Raw genomic sequence first — 22,109 nt, 5'->3', positions numbered from 1 at the left:
GAAATTTATTCCAAGGAAAAAATAGAGGTAACAGAGAATCTCACCAATCGGAACTTCATTATAGCATTGATTATCAGAGTAAAAAATTAGGAAAACCCTAAGGACCAAGTAATAGGGAATTGGTTAAATGGATTAAGATACATAAGACTGATGTCATAGATGAAAAGGGACTTGGAAAGATGTTCTTGATACATAAGCAAGAAAAAAACATTAGAAAAACAGTATAAAGAGTGTTAGCTGACAATTACACCCCCCCCAAAAAAAACCCAAACCAAACTAAACCAAAACAAACAAAAAAAAACACACTAGAAAAACGTGATTAAGAAAAGCTAAGTTTATTAGATTTGTTTCAATAAAGAAGAATACAGAGTCTTAGCAGTAGAGCAGAAAGGGGAAGCTGCAGGAGGAGGAGGTTCACGGGCTTTACGCCAGAGCTGAGTGATTGATTATAAGATGCGTCTTACCAGGTGGGGAACTGGTGGGGATTGAACGATTTATGACATAACAGCTTTGGATTGATGGACACAGTACGGTACGGTCTTGAAACAAACGTTGTTCAGCAAACTGTTGATCTTGATAAGTAAGCAAGTATTTTCTGGAGCAAATAGCAGGTTATTTGTGCCTAGTCCTGGTATAGTTTGGCACAGAAACAGGAATATATGTTTTGCTCACAATTGCTTACCATAGAGACAAGAAAGTACTTTGATTTCAGTTGTCAATAATAGCTCTTTTGTTAAAAAAAATTGTCTATATTTATATTTCAATCTCACTAGATAATTATGTGTAAATTAAATGTGGTTATCTCCTGGTGGAGGGGTTACAGGTATTCTTTTAGTTTCTTCTTTCTTGCTAGTTTGTATTTTCTAAGTTTTCTCTAATGAACATATATTCAGAAAAGAAGATGCATTCGTTTAACTCATATTGAGCCAGATAATTGCAGGACTATAGCATCCATAGTCACTCTCACTTCAGAACTTCTAATCCATTTCTAAGTACACCAAATCGAGGCAGAATTTTGTGGCCTACTTGGGAAACCGGCTAGATCATCACCTAACCACAACCATGCGATTCAATGTGCATTAGACAGCTTTTCATCTGTTCAGACACATAAGTGCTGTACAGACTGTATTAGAAGGATCCATTCTTCAGATGTATAATGAAAGCATACTTAGCAAACACAGACATGCATTTCTGTCCTGGACTCTGTTATCATTCCACGTTCAGAATTACGATACAGTGGGGATCAGGGACTCCAGGGAAGTGGTGAACCAGAAGTCTCGAATACTGTCTCATGACTCTCCAATCAACCACTGATAAATATTTTTGAGCGTCTGATATTAGCTGAGTGCTGGACAGCTGAGGCATGGCACAAAAATTGGATAACCTACGTTCCAGTCCTTAAAGGAGCTTAGTTTTTCATTGGGGAAGGGGCTATGAGGAGCGATTGACACACAGGGAACAATGCCAAGTAGCTACAAGATGGCATATAACCAAGCCACAGGTGGATCAGGTGTTGATTCTATGCTGGTCTCTCTCATGACACTTGTACTATGCATCTTGTGTGGTCTAGACTCCAAGTTCTATACAAATTCACTGGTTTGAAGGTTTGGGACATTGAGATATTCTAGTTAAAGACGGGTTAAACTCAAATTTTTTAAAATGTCCTTTCTTTATATTGAAAATCTTTCCAAAACTTGAGTCTGGTTTACTTTCTGCATAAGTAACTGTAGCTCAGTGAACCTAATTGCAGGGCCCACAGTCATTCTCATTGCATCTAGATGTAGATTTCATTCAGTGTAGATGAGAAAGATAGGAGGCTGATGCGGTTGTGAATTGACTCCAAAATAGCCTGAAATTTACAAGACACCCCCCCCAACACACACACACACACACACACACACACACACACACACATTCCTAGTATCCATGTGTTTTCTGGTGATCATCTCTTTCCATTAAAGACTACAGTGAGACCTTCCAACAGATTGAAGATTCCAATTGGCCAAAATGTCATTTCACTTGAAATAACCCTTTATTATTCATAAATACTCTTCATCAGGGATTTCATCATCTCATAGGCAAGAGGCCTTAATAACCCCTGGGGGAAACTGAGACTCAGAAAGGGACTTTATGCCAAGTCACATAGTAACTAAGTGATGGACCTACGATTAAAATCCTGATCTCCTTGTTTTTAATCCTCAGCCTCCTACCTCTCTAGACTGACACCCCATGCCTTTCCCCACAAGGCAAAACTTACTGGGGACTCTGGTGATCTTACGCTACTAGACATAAGAGTAAAAAAGACAACGGCCCACAACACCTTTGAGTATATGAGATGCTCCCATCCCCAAGTCCACCTTTTGGAAACTCCTCTGGAACAAGGCGCAGTTCTCCTCAATGCCAAGCACAGTGATTGCCACTCGCATGCCCCTTGGTTTTGTCACGGCATAGGGAAGGAAACAAGATGCAGAGAGATGAAGACCCATGTTCCCAGCCCTTGGTCAGCCTGTAGAACAGACCCTCTGCACGCAAACAGTAGAAACACAGAACACCTCCTGGGTGAGCAAGCTGATGATCTAACTGGCTATTAACAGCAACAACAAACTTGGCTAATATACCACTTAGGATGTTTTGGCCACTCATAATAATAAACAAAGAAGCAATAAGCATCCTCAAACAGTCTAGGATGTATCACAGGACAGAAAGTGCAGAGGTAGAACCAGTCTCAAGATTTGACATTTCAGCAGCTTGGGGTCCCATCGAGGACCCAGGCTCTCTCCACTCTTGTTGCATTTTGCAGTGTATTAGTGCCTTCACCTGAGGCTTGGCCCTCATGGTCTCCAGAGGGCAGCAGCGCTTCCAGACCTCACACCCACACTCCGAGGGAGCACCAGAGGCAGTGACTTAGGGAGTCACTTTCTGAAAAACAAGGAAATCTTTCTCAGCAGTTCCTGAACAAACCTCCCCTCACAACACTGGGTGAAACTTGGTCAAGAGTCAACTCTGAAACCAACCACAGCCAGGAGGACAGGCTCAGACCATTCATAATTCACTCCTGAACCTGGGGTTGGAACCATCCTCACCTGAGTCACAGGAGGGTGGGGAGAGAGTGGGCAGGTGGGGAGAAGGGAGGAATGGGGAAGTGGACTCCGACCCCATCAGAGATCGCCAGAGGAAGATAGGGGTGGTCGGGATGGAGAGATGACCACCAACAGTATCTGCTCTGAGCTGCCAGCTGCCTCTCCCACCAGGACTTATTCCCTGAGTCAAGGATCTGATCTCTTCCAAGGGATGAGAAGCTGTTCTGATAGAGCACGGAGAGCACAGAGGACTGCCAGGACCTTTGCACCTTTCAGCAGTGTGAATGCTCACAGAGGTCCTCCTCAGGTGCTACGTTGACTACAGGTAAATTCTTTTTTAAAATTTTATTTTAATAAATTAATTAATTTATTTTTTGGCTGCGTTGGGTCTTTGTTGCTGTGCGTGGGCTTTCTCTAGTTGCGGCAAGCGGGGGCTACTCTTCATTGTGGTGCAAGGGCTTCTCACTGCGGTGGTTTCTCTTGTTGCGGAGCACAGGCTCTAGGCATGCAGGCTTCAGTAGTTGTGGCTATTGGGCTCTAGAGCGCAGGCTCAGGAGTTGTGGTGCACGGGCTTAGTTGCTCCGCGGCATGTGGGATCTTCCCAGACCAGGGCTTGAACCCACGTCCCCTGCATTGACAGGCGGATTCTTAATCACTGAGCCACCAGGGAAGACCCTACAGGTAAATTCTTACTGAGGATTCTGGGGACCTTCATCCAGAGTCAGTGACATGATGCTAAGGGTGGGAATTTCAGGCCAGGAGAGCTGATAGGGCGAGGCCACCGAGGGCCAAGAGAGAGCTTTGGGTGCAGATAGACCAGTCTTTTAAGGTGTTCCTTAAATCGCACCTACACTGTCACTGCTGGCCCACCCCCGGGGAACCATACACATAGGAAATTGAAATAAGACCCACGAAGGAACATCAGTATATTTTTTTCACCTGGGCCATGTACCATGATAGAATTTTTAGCCTTGCTAAAATAAAAATCTGTTTTTGGATGGCTGAGTCACAAGATTTTTGCTTTTCCTTCTGTTCTTCTTCCTCCTTTTTTTTTTCTTTTCTTTTTTTAATTGAAGTCTGGTTGATTTACAATGTCATGTTAGTTTCAGGTGTACAGCACAGTGCTTCAGTTTTATATATATATATATATTCATTCTTTTCCAGATTCTTTGCCCTTATAGGTTATTACAAAATATTGAGTATAGTTCTCTGTGCTATACAGTAGGTCCTTGTTGGTTGTCTATTTTATATACAGTAGTGTGTATCCGTTAATCCCATCCTCCTAATTTATCCCTCCCCCCCCACACCTTTGGTAATCATAAATTTGTTTTCTATGTCTCTGGGTCTATTTCTGTTTTGTAAATAAGTTCATTTGTATCTTTTATTTTTCAGATTCCACGCAGAAGCGATATCATATGATATGTGTCTTTGTCTAGCTTACTTCACTCAGTAGGATAATCTCTCGGTCCATCCATGTTGCTACAAATGGCATTATTTCATTCCTTTTATTACTTTTTTTTTAGCTGCACCGTGGGGCTTGCGGGATCTTAGTTCCCCAACCGGGGACTGAACCCAGGGCCTCGGCAGTGAGAGCGCCAAATCCTAACCACTGTACCACCAGGGAATTCCCTATTTCATTCTTTTTTATTGCTGTGTAATTTTTATTTGCTTTTGATTTTTAAGAAGAATGAACATATTTTCTTTTACAATGGGAAAATAAAATAACGTTTGGGAAAAAAAGAGGTATTTCGTACACATTTCAAACAGCATAGGAAATCCCCACCTCCGGTAAGAAGTCTGATGATCGCCTTTGTAATATTTGAAAATAAACCAACTTTATTGGAATCAGTCAATATCAATCAAGACTGGAAAACCAATTTATGACTGGTTCAGGTTCATGAGGAAGACACTCAGCAATATCTTCATTAAAAGGCATTTTACATTATTAAGGCTTGAAAGCAAGACCTGCGATTTTATCACCACAGTTAAAGGTCCTGAGAAAATCAAGTTACCATCATTGGGAGTGTCTTTATAAAATGATACGTTTGATCTTTTATAAAAGCTAGGCTTCTTTTGCTAAATTAGTTAGCTCTCCAGCTTATAAAATGGGATAGGCAGGTGGTCAGGAAAGATAGACAAATTCAAACATCAGCTGGGTATTTTATATTTTAAATATATGCATAGTCAGTATTGCAAAATCTCTAATTATACATAAATACCTTAGACAACTGTATCCTTAAAATTGTATTTTGCCAAAAAAACAGATTGCTTTTAGAGAAACACAGATTAGCCCAAACCCTACAACGAGGCAACTTTAAATTTTAGTTTTGGTTGCAGAGGGTAGCATTGGATCCATTTCCTTGAGTAACATTAAGTAAGATTACGCACACTTTGGATCATACCTAATTACGAAATGAAAGGATACTGAAAGTAAACTGGGAGGAGAATACTGACAAAGGGAGAGGAAGATGCATTCATAGGAGGGCACGTGTTGTTTGGATTAAATGCCAAGAGCAGTGGATAGAAGCTAATGGGCCTTGTGTGCTAGAAGGGCCCCCAAAGCCAATGACGTGATCACCTCTGTCCCAACACCAGAACCAGGATGCTTCACAGGCACACTCCTTTCTCTAATGCTTTAGGTTCTTTTTAATGTTACATAAGAGATAAGAAAGTGATCCCTTGTGAATCATCGAGCTTACTTTTAACCATGAGTTACTGCTTCATCTTTCCAAGGAGGAAGACACCGGCATCTTGATTCCCTCTGCTGTTGACCTGGCTCCTGGTCAGTGGAAATAGGAACCACAGACATACCTACTGGATGTCTTAGACCAACTTGATTTCGGACAGACTCTCCCTGCTTCCTCCTGATGGAAAACTTGCTGGGTAGACCCGCACCTTCCTGACTCTGCCTCCCTTTTAATTCTCTTTGCCCAGACCTTGCTCATTTCTAAGACCCTTAGACCTTCAGGGCCCGTTCTGGGCATGATGCATTTTGCATTCTAAGGTGCTTGGTCTTGTCTTTCTGCGGAGTGGCCAGAGGGCACAGGTGTTGTGAGCTTCTGTTACTTCATTCAGTGCTAGAAAATTCAGCCCAGGAAACCTCACTCTTGCCATGGCCCCTTTCTAATGAAAAGATCAAACTCCTCAATGGCCCCACCAGCACGAGAAGTGAACGCTGAAGACGGTGCCATTTCCTAGGAAGCTGAAACCGGTTTGAGATCCTGCGGTCCAATAACCCAGTGGAGCGTGGGTTTCACTTTTCAACTCATGAGCTTGGTGCCAGGCAGCTGTATCCTTGTTCAAAACAAGACAGCCGTACTCATGCCTGTGATTCTGAATTGTCAGGTGATGAAGGTGTGCGATAGAAGGAACTATGCTCTGGATCAATCCAGATTTTACTGACCCAGCTCATCTTTTATAGCTATTAAAATCTTATCCCATACCCTCTCGGGGCCACCTGAGAGGCAGGCAGGACTGAGAAGATGGGTAAATTCAACACAGTCGTTCTGAGTATGATTCTTGTTTCTCCCCCACTATGCTACTCCACCAAAAAAGCCACAGTGATGTGAAAGTCGAAGGAGAGAATTAAATCCAGAGTAAAACAGGATCTTAACCCAAATAAATCCCCTTTCAGCATCATTGAAATGCTTTCTGAGGCATCGATATGCATTCCAGACCAATGACAAAGGTCACCTCCCATCTTAACACTCTGGAGTTCAGGGTCAAACTGCAGACCATCAATACTCCCTGAGTTGGTTCTGGGGACACCTAAGGACATCTCCACACTGTTGCTGGGAGATGATAAGCTGTGTACATGACAAGGTCATGGCCAAAACCCGGGGAGGCTGAAAGATCTGGAGAAAAATCTCTTTGGAAAAAAATAATCATAAGGCAATATTATTATTATGTAAAAATATTCTGATAAATCTGGTCATAGACATTAAAGCTTTAAATCAATAGTCAGTTGCATCCCATGATAATCTCCTGTTGCAAGAAAAAGATAGTCCTGGATTGAGTACCAGGAAGTGCTGTCCATCTATCACTCCTCTCCCTATTCTACGTGGTTACTGTCCCAACCTCACCCCCTTGCCTTAATATTGTTATTTATGTAAAACGAAGTCAACCACAGAAAGAACATCTAGAACCAACAATGTGGATTTGGTTTGGCTTGTTTGTTTTTAAAGGCTGGGTTTAAAGACTCACCAGTTGCTGAATTCTGAATATCAAAGCAGAGCCTTGGGGTGCAAAAACTCCCCTGGGGGAGCTACTCCACTTGAGCTCCTCCTGTTTTCTCTGTCGCTGGCTGGCTATGCTTCTCAGATGTGCTTTAAGAAAAGCGCCTCTCTGGGTCTCAGGAAAGTAAACTGCCTCTTAGATCATCACGCTTGTGCTGTGACGTTGAGGGAAGGATTTCTGGGACAATAGGATTTCACACTACGTAAAAGGCCTTTGGGATCATTCAAGCTTTCACCTCCCAGGAGGCCAGTTTGGGGCTCTTCCCTACAGTCAAAAGGACTGTCTCCTTACCAGTTCTTTTCAAACATCTCCAGGGACAAAATTACCAGGGAGTCTGTGGAAAGGTTCGCTTAGAGGTGAAAATGCATCAATTCATTCTGCGTTTTGAAAGGTCTCAGGCTTATAGGATGTCTTGCTGAGAAACGTCGTCTTCCTCCCTGGGCTAAAGGAGACCCTCCTGCTTCTTCTCCTTGGCTCTGATCAGGGGCCCCTTTTATCTCCAGAGATCCCTGGAGGCAGGTAGGTCCGGGGATTGCTTGGGTTAGAATCTGGTGATGTTTCTACAGGAAGGCCCTGTGCCGTCCTGCCCTCACTGACCAGTGAGCCAAGTCCTGGGGCTTTCGGGCACTTGGGAGCCTCTCTCTCCACCAACAGGCAACACAGAAGGAAGGATTGTTGGAGGTGAGGGTCTGTGGCGGGTGGACTTTCTCCCAGGGTATTCACGGGAAGAGGGAGCTTATGACTAGCTCATTTTTCTTTGTTTCCTCTGCACAGGTCCCCGTGCTCAAGCTGGGTGAGCTTTTAAGGAGGTGAAATTCAAGGAGAATGACTACAGAGCGAAATATTAGCTAAAAAACAGTTTCTTCTTTTTCATCTTGCAGTTGAGTCAGATGGTAGGAAAATTTACCCAGATGTGTATGTATTTTCTGTTCGAGTTTAAACCACATGGTTTCCCAATCAGAAAGGCCCATGGACCTTATTCCTAAGGCTCCGTGATCAAGCCACCTCCTAAATGTATCTGTCACCCATCAGAGGCTACAGTTGATTCAGAGAGCACCCGGCTTAGCAGACTCACATCCAGGAACAACTTGAAGAGACCGGACAGTCATTTTTGGCCAATTCTTGGATTTTGGTGGGTAGTTATATGACATCACCAGTTCAAGACTTACTTAGATCATAAGAGAGAAGACCTATCTAAAAGATTCCTGGGAAACATTGAGTCCTAAAGGACTTGTTTTTAATCCTCACCCATCCCTCCACCCCCCCCACTCCCATCCGCTTTCTCAGAGACCAAAATTCCCTCGTGGATAAACACAGTCAAACCCAGGCATGTAATCTCCAAGGAAACCACTCCCGTAAGCAAGCAAACCCCATGGCTGGTAGACCCCTTGGGCCTTTTGGCATTGACACTGTTCCCCTCCCCTCCCCTTCCCAGTCCCCCCAGCTTGGAATTACATGCCAATTGCCCTTCCTGGCAAGGCCTGGACAGATAAAAATGGAGATCAGCATCAAGCCAGGTACCTGATAGCATCAGACTGCGCCTGGCACTGCAGCAAACTGAGACTGTGTCTGAAATAGTTTTCCAATCTGGCCTTCAGTGCCCGAAGGGACAGGAGTGCCAGAAAGTGGTAAGTGACTGGAGGTGTGTCTGCCGGATGCCCAAATGGACACCTGCTCCATTCTTTCCATTCACTCTCTGTCTCCCCCTAAAAAGCACTGCATCTCTTTCTAATGAGAACTAAGATGGCGTTTGGCCTTGGCCTTGGAGTTACTGACAAAGAGGTGAGTGGACGAGGACAGGGTGTTGCACGTGTCTAACACAGCCTAGGAGATATTTTGATATTGGCAAAAGGGGCCAGTGGCAATCCCACAGACGGGTTCGTTCTCCCGCACTGACCCCAGATACACTGAACCCAGCCCAGGCCCGAAAGGCTGAGAGCTTGACGGTTTCTCTCATTTCTGCTTGCAGGTTCCTGCCTGATCAGATGGGGGTGGTGCCGACCTTCATCAAAGACAGCAGGCTGGGGTTCCAGTGATGCCAGCAAGATGCGGCCTGATAAAAACAGAAGTTTCTGGAGGTGCCGTGGAAAAGGAGTCCGTGAAGCTGGAGTCCTTGGGGAGATGGTGAGTCTTTCTGCAGCAGTGATGGGGCAAGACGGCCAAGTTCAGGATCGGCTGAGGCGCTTGGCCACATCCGCATAGGCCAACTCAATCTCACTGTCGGCCGCGCAGGTGTTGGTGAACTCGTCCCGGGCATAGGCGTTCTTAAGGTACCGCCACAAGCCCGTCATCTCAGCCGGGAAATCGTAGTTGCGGTATTTCTTGGCCACAGTCTACAACAGAGATGGCAGGATGGAGATGGTGTTAAAGCGTGAAACAAACCACCGGGAAGGTGTTAGTGGTGTGACCGAGTGTGTGCACAGAGGGAAGACCCTCCAGGCATCCCAAGGGGCCAGCAGCAAGATGCTTGTCATACAAGGTGGCAGTGCTGCCTTTTTAATGCAATTTATTTTATTTTATATTTTATTTATTTTTATTTTATTGTATTTTCTCAAGCAAATATAATTCGCCCTTTGACTTAGTAATTCTGCTTCCAGGGATTTTTTTCCTTAGGAAATACCATGGGTGTACAAGAAGAGTTAGCTACACACATAGGACCGTAGGACTATTTGGAATAGCAAAAAATGGAATCCAACACAAATGTCCAGCAACACGTGAATGGATAAATACGTTATCATACATATCTGGAGAGCCATGAAAAATGATGCTGCGGGGAAATCCCAGTGACTTGGAAAACGCTTCAAGAGAGGCCGTTAAGTTTGAAGTGTAGTATGAGGCATTTGGAGAAATATGTAGGATGACTAGAAGTATATACACCAATCTATTACCAGTGGTTATGTCTGCTTGATTGAATTATAGACAACCTTTTTTTTTCTTTTTTCCCCATCCACTTTGCTTTACTAAGCATCCTTATTTACAGAAGAGAATACAAAGCATAAAACGTAAGTTAGGTATAGCAATGTATATGGAGGTTCAGGGTATGTGGGAGTGAACAGACAGTGATTTCTGTTCTCTCCTTAGCTTACCACACTCGGGGCTGTGGACTTGGGCATTCTGGGGAAGTGGTGTTTGTGTTGAGAGACACAGTAGCATAGTGGTTAAAAGCGTGGGCTCTGGATCCCAGCTGACTGGATCTGCAATCCTGACCACACTACTTGACAGCTGTGTGACCTTGGACTAGTTACTTAACTTCTCTGAGCCCCAAATTCTTTTCCTCTAAAATGGAGGTAATAAGACGAGCTACCTTGGAGTAATAAATCAGTTAATACACATAAAATGATTGGGGGTGTGGGGGGGCTGGCTCATACTAAGTGCTCAATAAAGATGACCTGTTGTCAGAATTCACTGAGACCCACCTTTTGCCCACTGCATGCATTCCTTCCTAGGTAGGGGCTGCGTGGTCTCTTTAATAAGGTCTCTCTAGCCAGGGAGGGCTTCAAAGACGTGAGACCTGTGAGGTACAGGGGGTCTCACACTCGGAAGGGCCCTGCTCTTGGTTTAACACTCTGCTGTCAACGTCTGGAAACTGACGACTTTTTTAACGGGCACCCTTTTAGTTTCGCTGGGCACTGGGGCCTCACATTGACTAGTCTTGCCTCTACCCCTCGGGAACTGGGGAGGAGAGAGCAAAGAGTAGCCTCTCTCCTACACCACTGCCTTCTGACTCCTTTCCTTGCTTTCTTTTTAAAGAGGTCACCAGATCACTGGCCCAGGGATCCTCCCACACAGGGAACCCCCCAGACCAGCCACTCCGGGCTTTCATCTTCATCTGGGCGCCAGTGCTGTGCCGGGTTCCCCAGAAAGCAGTTCTGAGTGAGGGACACCGATGACCTATTGTGTGAACAGCTCAGTCGCATAGACACGACCGCGTTCCAGGGAGGATGCATTTCCCCGCTCCGATCTCCCGCATCGGCTTTGAACTTCCATTACGGCCCTAAGCTCTATTCTACTCCGAATCACAGTCAGTTCATATCCCCCCCTCTCTTCTCTAGCTTGTGAGCAGTATGAGGACAGGAACCACAGCTTCTTCATTTCTGTCTCCCTTGATAACCTCAATAATGCTGTTGATAAGAGTAACAACAATAGCAAACATCTATTCCCTCTGTGCTCTGCACCAGGCACTGCCTTAAGCACTTGGCAAGCTACTGAAATCCCTAAATAACACTACAAGGAAGAGTATGTTATATTCCCATTTTACAGATGAGAAAAATAAGGCAGAGAGAGGTTAAACAAGCAGGGAGGGATTCAATAAAAAGTTGTATTTAATCTTTACCATCTTGTTATCCGAACATCAGACAGAGTGCATCTAGTGTCAAACGTATATGAACACTTAACTTTAAAGCCTGCAGATCCTTTGCAATGAGCAAACTGGAGTCACAAGAGATTTAGTGGTTTATACAATATTACACAGGAAAATAATTCAACCAGTATCTGTTATCTATAATTTTCTATTAATCACTAATATTTATTACAGTCTCTGCTGTCTAATCCAATTCTTTCCACTTTGCCACTCAGCCTTACGTAAATGATAAAGGAATAGCTCTACTCAGAATCCCTCCTGTGCCAATTATTCAGCTACTGTTGCTTTATCTCCAGACCTACCGGTGTAGCTGTACCGGCTTCTTGGTGATGCTGGGACTGGGACTGCAAACCTTACCTCTGCTTTGCCGGCAACTCCCCTGAGGCTATGACAACAGGGGGTGCTAGAGAGAGGCTGTGCGACTGGAAGAGGGAGCAGGGACTGGCCCCTTCCTGTGGGTTTCCTGTTCCTATGAGAGTCTCCTTTTCTCCAATAGCAGCAGCTGAATCCAGTTTGCCATTCTGCAAACGCTCACAGGACCCGTGTCCTCACACCAGCTCAGAGAGGCCAGCACACAACAGTGAGCCCACCACCGAGCTTGGTCCCAGCCCCACAGGCCTCTCTGAACCCAGTCCTCAGCCCCAGCTAAGCAGCACCCCACCTCGGAGGTCCAAGGTGTAGCTCTGTGGGATCCCTCATGGAGTTCTAGGGGTTTTTTGTTCTTTAATTTATTTTGTTGAAGTGTAGTTGACTTACAATGTCGTGTTCATTTCTGCTGTACAGCAAAGTGACTCAGTTATACATATATATTACACATTCTTTTTCATATTATTTTCCATTATGGTTTATCCCAGGATATTGAATAGAGTTTCCTGTGCTGTACAGTAGGACCTTGTTGCTTATCCAGTCTATGTACACTAGTTTGCATTTGCTCATCCCAAACTCCCAGTCCGTCCCGCCCCCACCCCTGCCCTTGGCAACCACACGTCTGTTCTCTCTGTCTGTGACTCTGTTTCGTAGATAAGTTCATTTGGGTCATATTTTAGATTCCACATATAAGGGATATCATATGGTATTCATCTTTCTCTTTCTGACTTGCTTCACTCAGTATGATAATCTCTAGGTCCATCTATATTGCTGCAAATGGCATTGTTTCATTCTTTTTTATGGCTGAGTAGTATCCCATTGCATATACATATGTACATATACGTACACACACACATATATATATTACATCTTCTTTATCCATTCATCTGTCAATGGACATTTTAGGTTGTTTCCATGTCTTGGCTATTGTATAGCTCAAGTTTGGATCATCCCAACCTCTTCCCTCTGCCCTGCTGCCCTGAAGGAGGAACCTCAAGGGACATTTTGGCTTCCTAGTTCTTAGTACTTCTTCATATGAAATTATCTCGGTTAAAATAACTGGTTTGGGGTGGTCACTACAGAAGCCACCTGGCAATGTGCGTCTAGCATAGGTGTGGCCGATAACACAGGGGATGGAATCAGGGTCCTTCGACAGAACCCTCTGCTCACTGCAAGACGGCGGCTCCTTGGGTTTGCTCGCGAACCTACAGGAAAGGCTGTCTTGGGTAATGAGAAAATCCATGCAGGGCTGGAGGTTCCACCAAGGGACGCAGCTGGAAATTGCCAGAGTGAATGAAAAGGGCCCATACGATGCAAAGCGATGCAGCCCCTGTGGAAAACAGTATGACGTTTTCGCAAAAAATCTAGAACTAGAACCACCGTATGATCTGGTAATTCCACTCCTGTTTATACCCTAAAATAACGAGAACAGTATTTCAAAAAGATACATGCACCCCAGTGTTCATAGCAGCACTATTTACAAGAGCCAAGACATGGAAGCAACCCAAGTGCCCATCAACAGATGAATGGATAAAGAAGATGTGGTCTATATACAATGGAATATTACTCAGCCTTAAAAAAGAATGAAATAAAAAAATAATAATAATTAAAAAAAAAAGAATGAAATAATGCTATTTGCAGCAACCTGGATGGCCTTGGAGGGCATTATGCTAAATGGAAGAAGTCATACAGAGAGACACAAATCATGTGTGTTATCATTTATATGTGGAATCTAAAAAAGGGAACAAACTAGTGAATCTAACAGAAACAGATTCATAGATACAGAGAACAGACTAGTGGTTACCAGAGGGAAGGAGCAAAATAGAGGCTAGGAGATCAAGAGGCACAAAATACTACGTATAAAATAAGCTACAAAGATGTACAATACGGGGAATACAGCCAGTATTTTATAGTTAACTGTAAGTGGAGTATAACCTTTAAAAATCATGAATCACTATGTTGTACACCTGTAACTTACATTGTACATGAACTATACTTCAATTTAAAAAATGGGAAAAAACAGAAAGAAAAAGCCCACAATGAGGTCAAGGCATCGATCAAAAAATATTTTTCAAAAAAAAATATTTTTCAAAATTATAAACTGATCCGTGGGGCAGCCTCAAGTCTCTACGTGCTGGAATGCATTTTCAAGTTTTTAAAGCATATATATATAATGTGAGCTTGAAAACGGCAGAGATGCACCTTACGAATATATATTTGTATTTATATATATAGCTCCCTTCCTGTTTGCTTCAGCAGCTGAACAGGTCCCTGTGCCACGTGAGGGTCCAGGGGCCGAGGGTCCCAGGGGCAGCCACAGGAGTCCCGTGTGTCCCTCCCTGCCCGGAGGGACCATGACCTTGGCCAGAGCTGGTTCTTTCCTCACACGTTGGCTTGTGTGGGGAGATGAGAATAGAAGGCAGCCAGGCAACGAAAGTTCAAACCAGGCTGTCCGTGAGCAGCGGGGCCAGAGCAACTCAGCCTCCAAGGATGCAGACATACCGAAGGAGAGCCAATGAGAGAGAGAGGGAGAGGACGCGCACGGCAGAAGCTCTGACGTCCGCAGGAACGTCCATGCTCATGTTCTGAATTTGCTTTCATATGAAAACAGTTAGCTTCCCCAGCCCAGATTAAGTCTTGGCGTCTGAAGCCAAAATGGAGGTCTGACTTGGCTGCCCCTTCGCGCTTTCCACACTTCAGAGGTTTGCCAGGGCTCTGGGATGTGATAAGCTGGGTCAGCAGAAATCCAAGAAGACGGGAGGTGAGGCCCAGCCTTTGTCCCCTCGCGGGCCATCCTCCCTCTGATCCCCAGCTCCTCCAAGTAAATGACACACTGAACTTCATCCCAGGACAGGAGTGTAACTTAGTCGTCCAGGGCTGGAAGGAACTGGAGAAACCAGAGGATGAAGCTTGAGGCCTGGAAGATCCATTTGTTCACCTGATCAGACACGTGGTTCTTGAGTGGGTGGTCAACCCACGCGTGAGTGACAGGAGGAGGGACGGAAGTGAGGGGAAGAGGCGAGGAGGAATGTAATCCACATCTCTTCTTTTGGGCATGAGAGAAATGATTCCCCCAAAGAGTAAAAGGCCTGGCCCAACTCCTGCTGCACCCACGGGACCAGAACTTGGGTCTCCGGACTTCTAGAACAGGGTTCTTTCCATTACCTCATTCTGACAGTGTGACTGATAGAATCATATCACGCCTAATGGTGCCACTTTTTCCTCAGGAAATGAGAACAAAAGATGTTTTGGAGGTGGGGAGGGCGTGCAGTAATGAATAACTTCAAAGACATAGCTTGGCTGGACCTACCAGTGACCATTGGCTTGGCCCAAACCCAAAGTGTCTTCTTATTAATAGACTGAATTTGCTCTGCCCATCAGCCCTGGCAAGCATGATTCTGTGCCAGCCTCCAGCCCTGACGTGTCCCGCAGGAGCACCGGTGTGTGCACAGCTAACATTTCAACTCAAGCTGGCGTGTGTTCTGATTGGAGGGCTCTGATTTCCAGCTCAGGACATCAGCTGAAAACCAGTAGGCAGATATCCAGCTGATAAATGATTGAATCTGGTTCTCCTTAGTGACAGGTGGAAAGAAACTGGGGATCACAAGCTAGGTGATCAAATGGTCAATCAATGAGTATTTATTAAAGGGCCACCATGTACCCACCATCATGCTTGGAGAAGACCTGTCCTCACAGAGCTTTTTGTCTGAGACAATAAGATATTAACACATATAAACGTAGAGAGCAGCCTAGCTCTACGATCACACTGTAATTTTCTCTGGTCTGGTGAGCGTCAGAAAAGGATGTGATAGAAAACAAACTATGGTTACCAATGGGGATAGTTGGGGGGCGAGGGGTGGAGATAAATTAGGAGTTTGGGATTAACATATACACACTACTATATATAACATAGATAGACAACAACAGTATAGCACAGGGAACTATACTCCATATCTCGTAATAACCCATAATGGAAAAGAATCTGAAAAAGAATATATATATATAACTGGATCACTTTGCTGAACATCCGGAACTAACACAACATTGTAAATCAACTATACTCCAAGAAAGATGATTTTAAAACAAACAAATAAAATGGTTAAAAAAATAAAAATGAAAAAAAAGGATGTGACAAGAAGTATTAGTGTAGAGAAATGTGGGAGACACAACTGCTGTCTTCAAATGAGACGAAGAGAGCAGCCCTGTTTCGTGTTGCTCCAGAGAACCAAGGGAGCAGGGAGGCACGTTTGGGCTCCATATAAAGAAGGATGGTTTAATAACTGGAACCGTCCAAAATAGTAGGGCTGGCTCGGTAGGCAGAGGGCTCTTCATCATCAGAAACGTGCAGTCACAGCTGCACAGAAGCCTGTCACAGACACACAGGAAGGGGTCCACTTTGGGGTGGGAGATTAGGGTGACCTCAGAATTTCCCCCTTCCTTCCAATTCTCAGATCCTAAGGCTGGTATAGGAAAGGATTACACTGCAGGTTAACCGTGATCAGTAAGTGCAGCAGTAGCAAGAAAATCCAGCTCTTCAACTGGTAGATGAGGAAGGTGGCTGCCTGCCCCAGAGAGTGGCTACAGGGAATCAGAAGGTGCATCTGCCCACAAAGAAAACATGCATATGAGGGCACGCTTAATAGAGATGTCGGGGTGGAGGTGTGGCCAGTGAAAACCTATGAGGAAGAGGTAAGGAAGAGGCCTGTGGAGTGACAGGACTATATATAACAGGACAATAATAGCAACTATTATCTATCGAGCCCTTACAATATGGCAGGAACGTTCAGGCCACAGTTAGTCTCCCAACAGCCCTAGTTAAACAATACATGCCTATGTTACAGGTGTAACCTGGAGCTCAGAGAGGCTATACAGCCAGCATGCTGCGGAGGCTGACTTGGGGTCCCGGTTCGCGTGACTTCCGAGCTCTGACTCTCCGTCAGCAGGCGGCACTGCCCTCGCCTCACCTCCACAGGTGACCCGGGCCTTTGATGGAGCTGGACCTGGGGAGCGTCTGCAGATAGATTAAGCGTTTTTACCTTGACCACATGGAGCTTGGGCAGCAGGTTGCAGTCGGCCAGGGTCAGCTCGTCTCCATCCAGGAACTTGCGCCGGGAGCCCTTGTCATCGTCCCCGCAAGTGCTGGAGTCGATCTCCTCTGGCAGAGGGGTGCTCAGGTAGTCATCCAGTTTCTTCAGTGCCTTGGTCAGGCCTCGCTCAAGGGCTGGCGTGGGACAGCAAAAGAAGTGTCTTTAGTCAACCCTCCTGCCGCTGGAGACAGCCACGGGGTCTTCAGAGCAAAGGAGCTTATCCAGAATCCTGTCCGCCTCATTACTGGTTCCCCCCATACTACAGAGTACCTGACAGCCACGTACACGATGCCATAGAAGAGTATTAAACAGCCTGAAAAAGCAAACCTTAACCAAACAATAAACATTTGCTCATCCTTTTTTTTTGGAAAAGATCATATAAATACAGAAATACAACCATCAGGATATCTGTCAAAGCTTGTACAGTTCCTCTCCAACAGATGCAATAATAATTGTCAGTTTTCACTTTCTTCTTTTGCTCATCTAAATCTTGCCGATATTCCGCAATCAACCCGCATAATAAGTTTGTAGAAAGAAAGAACTATTAAATAAGTAAACAACAACTGCAGAGAGGTCCTAGGACAGAGATAGGCACCAGATTTGGGGGCAGCCTTAGCTATGGCTAACCCAACCTCAGGAGGAGAGGTGTGAAGGCTTCCAGGAAGACATGACATACGACAGTGAGCACCCATGTCCGGGGCTGCCCCCAGGGAACCAGCGGGTATCAAGGAGGCATCCTTGAATTTAATCTAGAGGGGTTGTTCTAAAAATCAGAACGGTCCAAAATGGAATGGCCAACGCACTGGGCAGCAGGCTCCACCAGAAATGTGCAACCCTGCCTGCATGGAAACCTGTCGCGGATACAGCTCAAAGGGTGAAAATCCGAGGGAAGACAATGCGGCAGAAGATTTTTCCTGTCTTGCCCCAGTGATTATCTAGCAAATAATTCACTTACGTATAAGAACAGAACAAAATACTCGAAAGAGCAGCTATAGAAAATCACTATCACTCAGAGTCATTCCACCCGAAATCTCACCGACCACTCCAGTCAGAGAACCCTAACCTAGAACCTGTCCACCGGAGCGCTGGAGGAGATGGCTAGCCAGGTCATTGGCCAATGCACCTGTCATCAGCCCACCCTCCAATGACTGTTTTTTCCAGACTCTAGTTTAGAGATTGACACCGAGACAGTGGGAATCAGGCTGGATGTTAATTTCAGCAGCTAAAAGGAGGGAGCTGCCTCTGGAGGAAGAGCCCAGAGGACTGTGCTCTCGCTCAGATTTTCCCCAAATGTGACTTCTGTTAGCTCCTCCTCGCATAACCCGTGTTTGTCTTTTCATAGAAAGACTTTGTCTGAGACAATGAAACGACACCAGCCCAAGATACATCAACTGAACGCTTACTGGAACATGTGAAAACAGGCTGGAGGTTGGATGTGGTTTCTCAACACTTCCTTCTCCCTGGCATTTGAACTTGGACTTCATCATCTGCTTTGTGTTTCCAGTTTGGGAGAACAGAGTGAGCGGGGCTGGGAAAAATGCTTGTATTCCCCTTAGTAATTGTCTAGACTGGGATGGGACGGCAAGCCTATGCAAGCGCACCAGCAGAGGGCGCCAACAATACTTCTTAGCACCCCAGCTCACCCCCACTGAAGCAGCTGTGATTTATACTGGGTCTCTTTGCTTCCACAAATTCCGCTACCCCTTTCAGTTATGGAGATGATGACAAAATCTTGATTCTAATGGAGAAAGGAAAAATCGGATAGAATGCCTGCTGAAATGTGATGAGCTGATATCACCCGAGGGAAAGAGACATTGATGGGATACGAGACATTGCAGGTTCTAACTCCAAATGCCCCCAGACACCTGAGCAGGTCCCTGCCCGAGTGCCCAGTCTTGGAAACGTGAAACTTGGTAAGAGAGGCCTAGAACAGCAACGGAAGCTCTTTGGGAGGATAGTTCTGGAGAAATTTCAACTCTCTCTCCAGCCGTCTCTTAAGGTGGAAGGGTAAAGTTTGGCAATGGGCAGGGTCATTGCCTTATGTTACAACGACGACACGCCACGTAACATATCAAGTCACGATGTTCTGAGGACATCTTCCGAGTGTCAGTTGCATCACTCGTGTTTGTGCATTTTTGATCAGGAACGTGAAGGCCAGAGTTGGCGATAATCACGGTAGAGAAAAGAGGAGACGAGGCAGCAGGGAAGGGCCCATGTGACAGAGCTAACCCTGTGTTTAATTTTTGACCCCTCCCAGGGTGAATTTACTGTGATGCTGCTGAGGCTTACCCTCCAAGGCCTTGAACTTGACTTTTCAAATTCCCTATTTATTGTATTGGCTTCCGACTCCACAAATCCTGGAAATGACCCTGATCCTGGCATTTACGAAGTGTGACGGTGGGCAAGTTCCTCAACCTCTCTGAGCATCGCTTTTCTCATCTCAACTGCAGGATTAAAAATCCCTAACTCTCATAAGGCCATCGGGAGGATTAACTCAGCCAATGCGGGGAAAGTGCGTCATAACTCAGCCAATGCGGGGAAAGTGCGTCACGCAGTGCCTGGCTCCTATTAGGACATCAGTTAATGACACTTACTGCCATTGTGTTACCAAACGTGGCAGTCACTCCTGCTCTGTCCCTCACCCCACACTCTTGGTCAGTATATTCCTCAAAAAATCCGAGGTACGGCAGAGCACGAGAGATTCTAAGGTCCGATTCTGAAGCCCAGTCCCTAGAGGAGGAAATTCAATGGCCTGCAGCTTGGCTTCTCTTACTGACTGAATGTCCAGCCACAGCCCTGTCCCTTACCCTCCCTCGGGATCCTTCTCGGTGACAAGCCGTGCTGAGAGGCAGGGCCAGAGGGAGATAGGAGTTCCTGTGTGCTAACACACTGCGGTGTTGTTGAACGACAAAGACCAGCGCCAATACATTCTCTGCTGCTTCTTTCCCCCCTACCTGCCAACTCATTCCTTCTTCTGACCCCCGCTCAATCTGGCATCCATAGAATTTAATGATCTCTTTTGGCTAATGGTACCCAGGTCATGAAACCGTTGCTGTTAAACTTTCTGCTCTGGTGAGAGTGAAGGGGATGTGAAAGAAACCAGAGCGACAAGAAGATGTTAATTCCTTCTGTGTTGGCATTTGAAACCCTCCCTCCAAAAGACTTCCTCTGAGTAGCAGGACAGCGTTGGGCAGGGAGGGAGGGGGAACCTCAGAGAGCAGCAAGCAAGCCTGAGGCCAGGGGACCCCGAGACCCGGGACCACTAACGTCGCAGGCACTGGATAGATCCCCAGTCCTTGAACTGCTTTCTTCCCCTCGCCACCGACCCTTCCCGTGAAGATTTATTCCGTACCACACACAAACACACTGGGTGAGACACGTGATGAGGAAACAAGGGGAATAGTTCGTAAATATTCTCAGCCATAAATAAATCTCAAATTTATTTTTCTCTTTTTTAAGGAGGAAAAAAAAATCCACCCATTCCATGATCACTTCCAGATTCACTGAGGTTGATATTACATAAGACCCAATATTGTTTTCTCTTCGTAGAGAAATAATGACTTGGAAACGGCAATTTGAGTTAAGAAAATAATATACTCTTACCCGGGCATGGAGGCTGAATGGGGACCGGGGAGCCAAGACTCAGCCTCCACCGAGCTCTTGCAAGCAGGGCCCAGCCCGGGTTTGCTGGCACGCTTTGTGCAGCGGGGATATCAAGCAGCAAAGAGCCACGCAGACCCCGGGGGCTCAAAATTCGCTTGGAGCTGAGCGATGTCACAGGTGGCCTTTGAAAGGACAGGAGCAGCCCTGTGGGCCCAGGTTGCTATGTTTTCAGTTTCTCGTGTGTTATTTTTCTCTGGCACGTGAACTTGCAGACAGGTAAGAACCAGGGGTCCACCTCTGATCATGGTCCGCAGCCTGGATGGGGGTCTGTTCACCTCTCCCATGGAGAAGGAGATGGTGGTCACTGGGAGCCTACCCCAAAGCGGGCACCCTGGACCCTGCTGTGTTCCTTTCCCTGCTCGAAACCTGTTCCCCAGCACCGGCACAGAATACACTCACCGATGTTCTGAAGTGGACCAGGGGTGCTTACGCCGCTGATCATTTAAATACACAATGAAGTTATTGAGATGAGAGTTATTATTCATCCCCATTGAACAGATAAAGACATTGTGTCTTAGTCCCATCCAAGGCACACAGGCCTGTGCCAGCAGGCTGTCCAAACGACTCCTGGGGCGTACCATGAAAAAACGTACCTTGTTTTTTGTTTGTTTGTTTTGCGGTACGGGGGCCTCTCACTGCTGTGGCCTCTCCCGTTGCAGAGCACAGGCTCCGCGGCCATGGCTCACGGGCCCAGCCGCTCCGCAGCATGTGGGATCTTCCCGGACCGGGGCACGAACCCGTGTCCCCTGCATCGGCAGGTGAACTCTCAACCACTGTGCCACCAGGGAAGCCCCCTTGTTTTGTTTTTAACCACTTTGCTCTTCCTGACAAGCTCCCAACGCGTGGGTCGTGGGAAAACGACAACTTTAACTTAGTCCATTCTGGATTAGAATCTAGTTGATGTAATAATCTCAATACTCCCTCTAGGGAATTCTCAGCCTCTTTTGCATAAAAGTGCTCAGTTACTCAAAGAGCCTGCTCTCCCGTGCGCTTCCCTGTGAGTAAATGGGGAGTAGGTATGTGAGGAGGACCCTGGGACCTCCTGGCACTGGGGAGATGGGAAGCCTGAGGTCTGTCGGGTGGGCGGCTTGGGGAGGCTACCACAGGGGCTCTGTCTCTTCTCAGTGACGCTGACGCTCCACATCCTTCCAGAGTAGCCGTGGGGATGTTGACCCTTGGGTGGTGGTCAGAGGTGGGATACTCCTTGCCCCTGCCCGAAACTTTGATTGGGAAGAATACCCGAGCAAAGCACCCCATGGGGCTCCCCAGACACGTCTCTGGTTCCCTTTCTCCCGGCCTCGCTGTCCTCCTTCATCC

At 46.0% G+C, this 22,109-nt stretch overlaps 1 protein-coding gene across 4 annotated transcripts in view; it reads right to left on the bottom strand.

Annotated features, from left to right (window-relative positions):
* Positions 1–316: 316 nt before the first annotated feature.
* Positions 317–22,109, bottom strand: part of CLIC5 (chloride intracellular channel 5) — a 196,690-nt gene continuing 174,897 nt past the window's right edge. For 3 of the 4 annotated variants that reach the window (XM_067752777.1, XM_067752778.1, XM_067752780.1), the window contains 2 exons: positions 17,079–17,263; positions 4,890–9,649 (listed from right to left, as the gene is read on the bottom strand). In XM_067752777.1, coding sequence (XP_067608878.1) covers positions 9,482–9,649; positions 17,079–17,263 — 353 coding nt within the window. In that variant the 3' untranslated portion in view covers positions 4,890–9,481. Of the gene's footprint in view, positions 2,920–4,889; positions 9,650–17,078; positions 17,264–22,109 lie in introns of those variants that run through there. The other variant, XM_067752779.1, reaches the window with a different exon arrangement.

This window comes from Pseudorca crassidens, chromosome 10 (genome assembly GCF_039906515.1).
Source record: "Pseudorca crassidens isolate mPseCra1 chromosome 10, mPseCra1.hap1, whole genome shotgun sequence".
Lineage (NCBI taxonomy): Eukaryota > Metazoa > Chordata > Mammalia > Artiodactyla > Delphinidae > Pseudorca > Pseudorca crassidens.
This window is presented reverse-complemented; position numbering and strand designations above follow the sequence as displayed.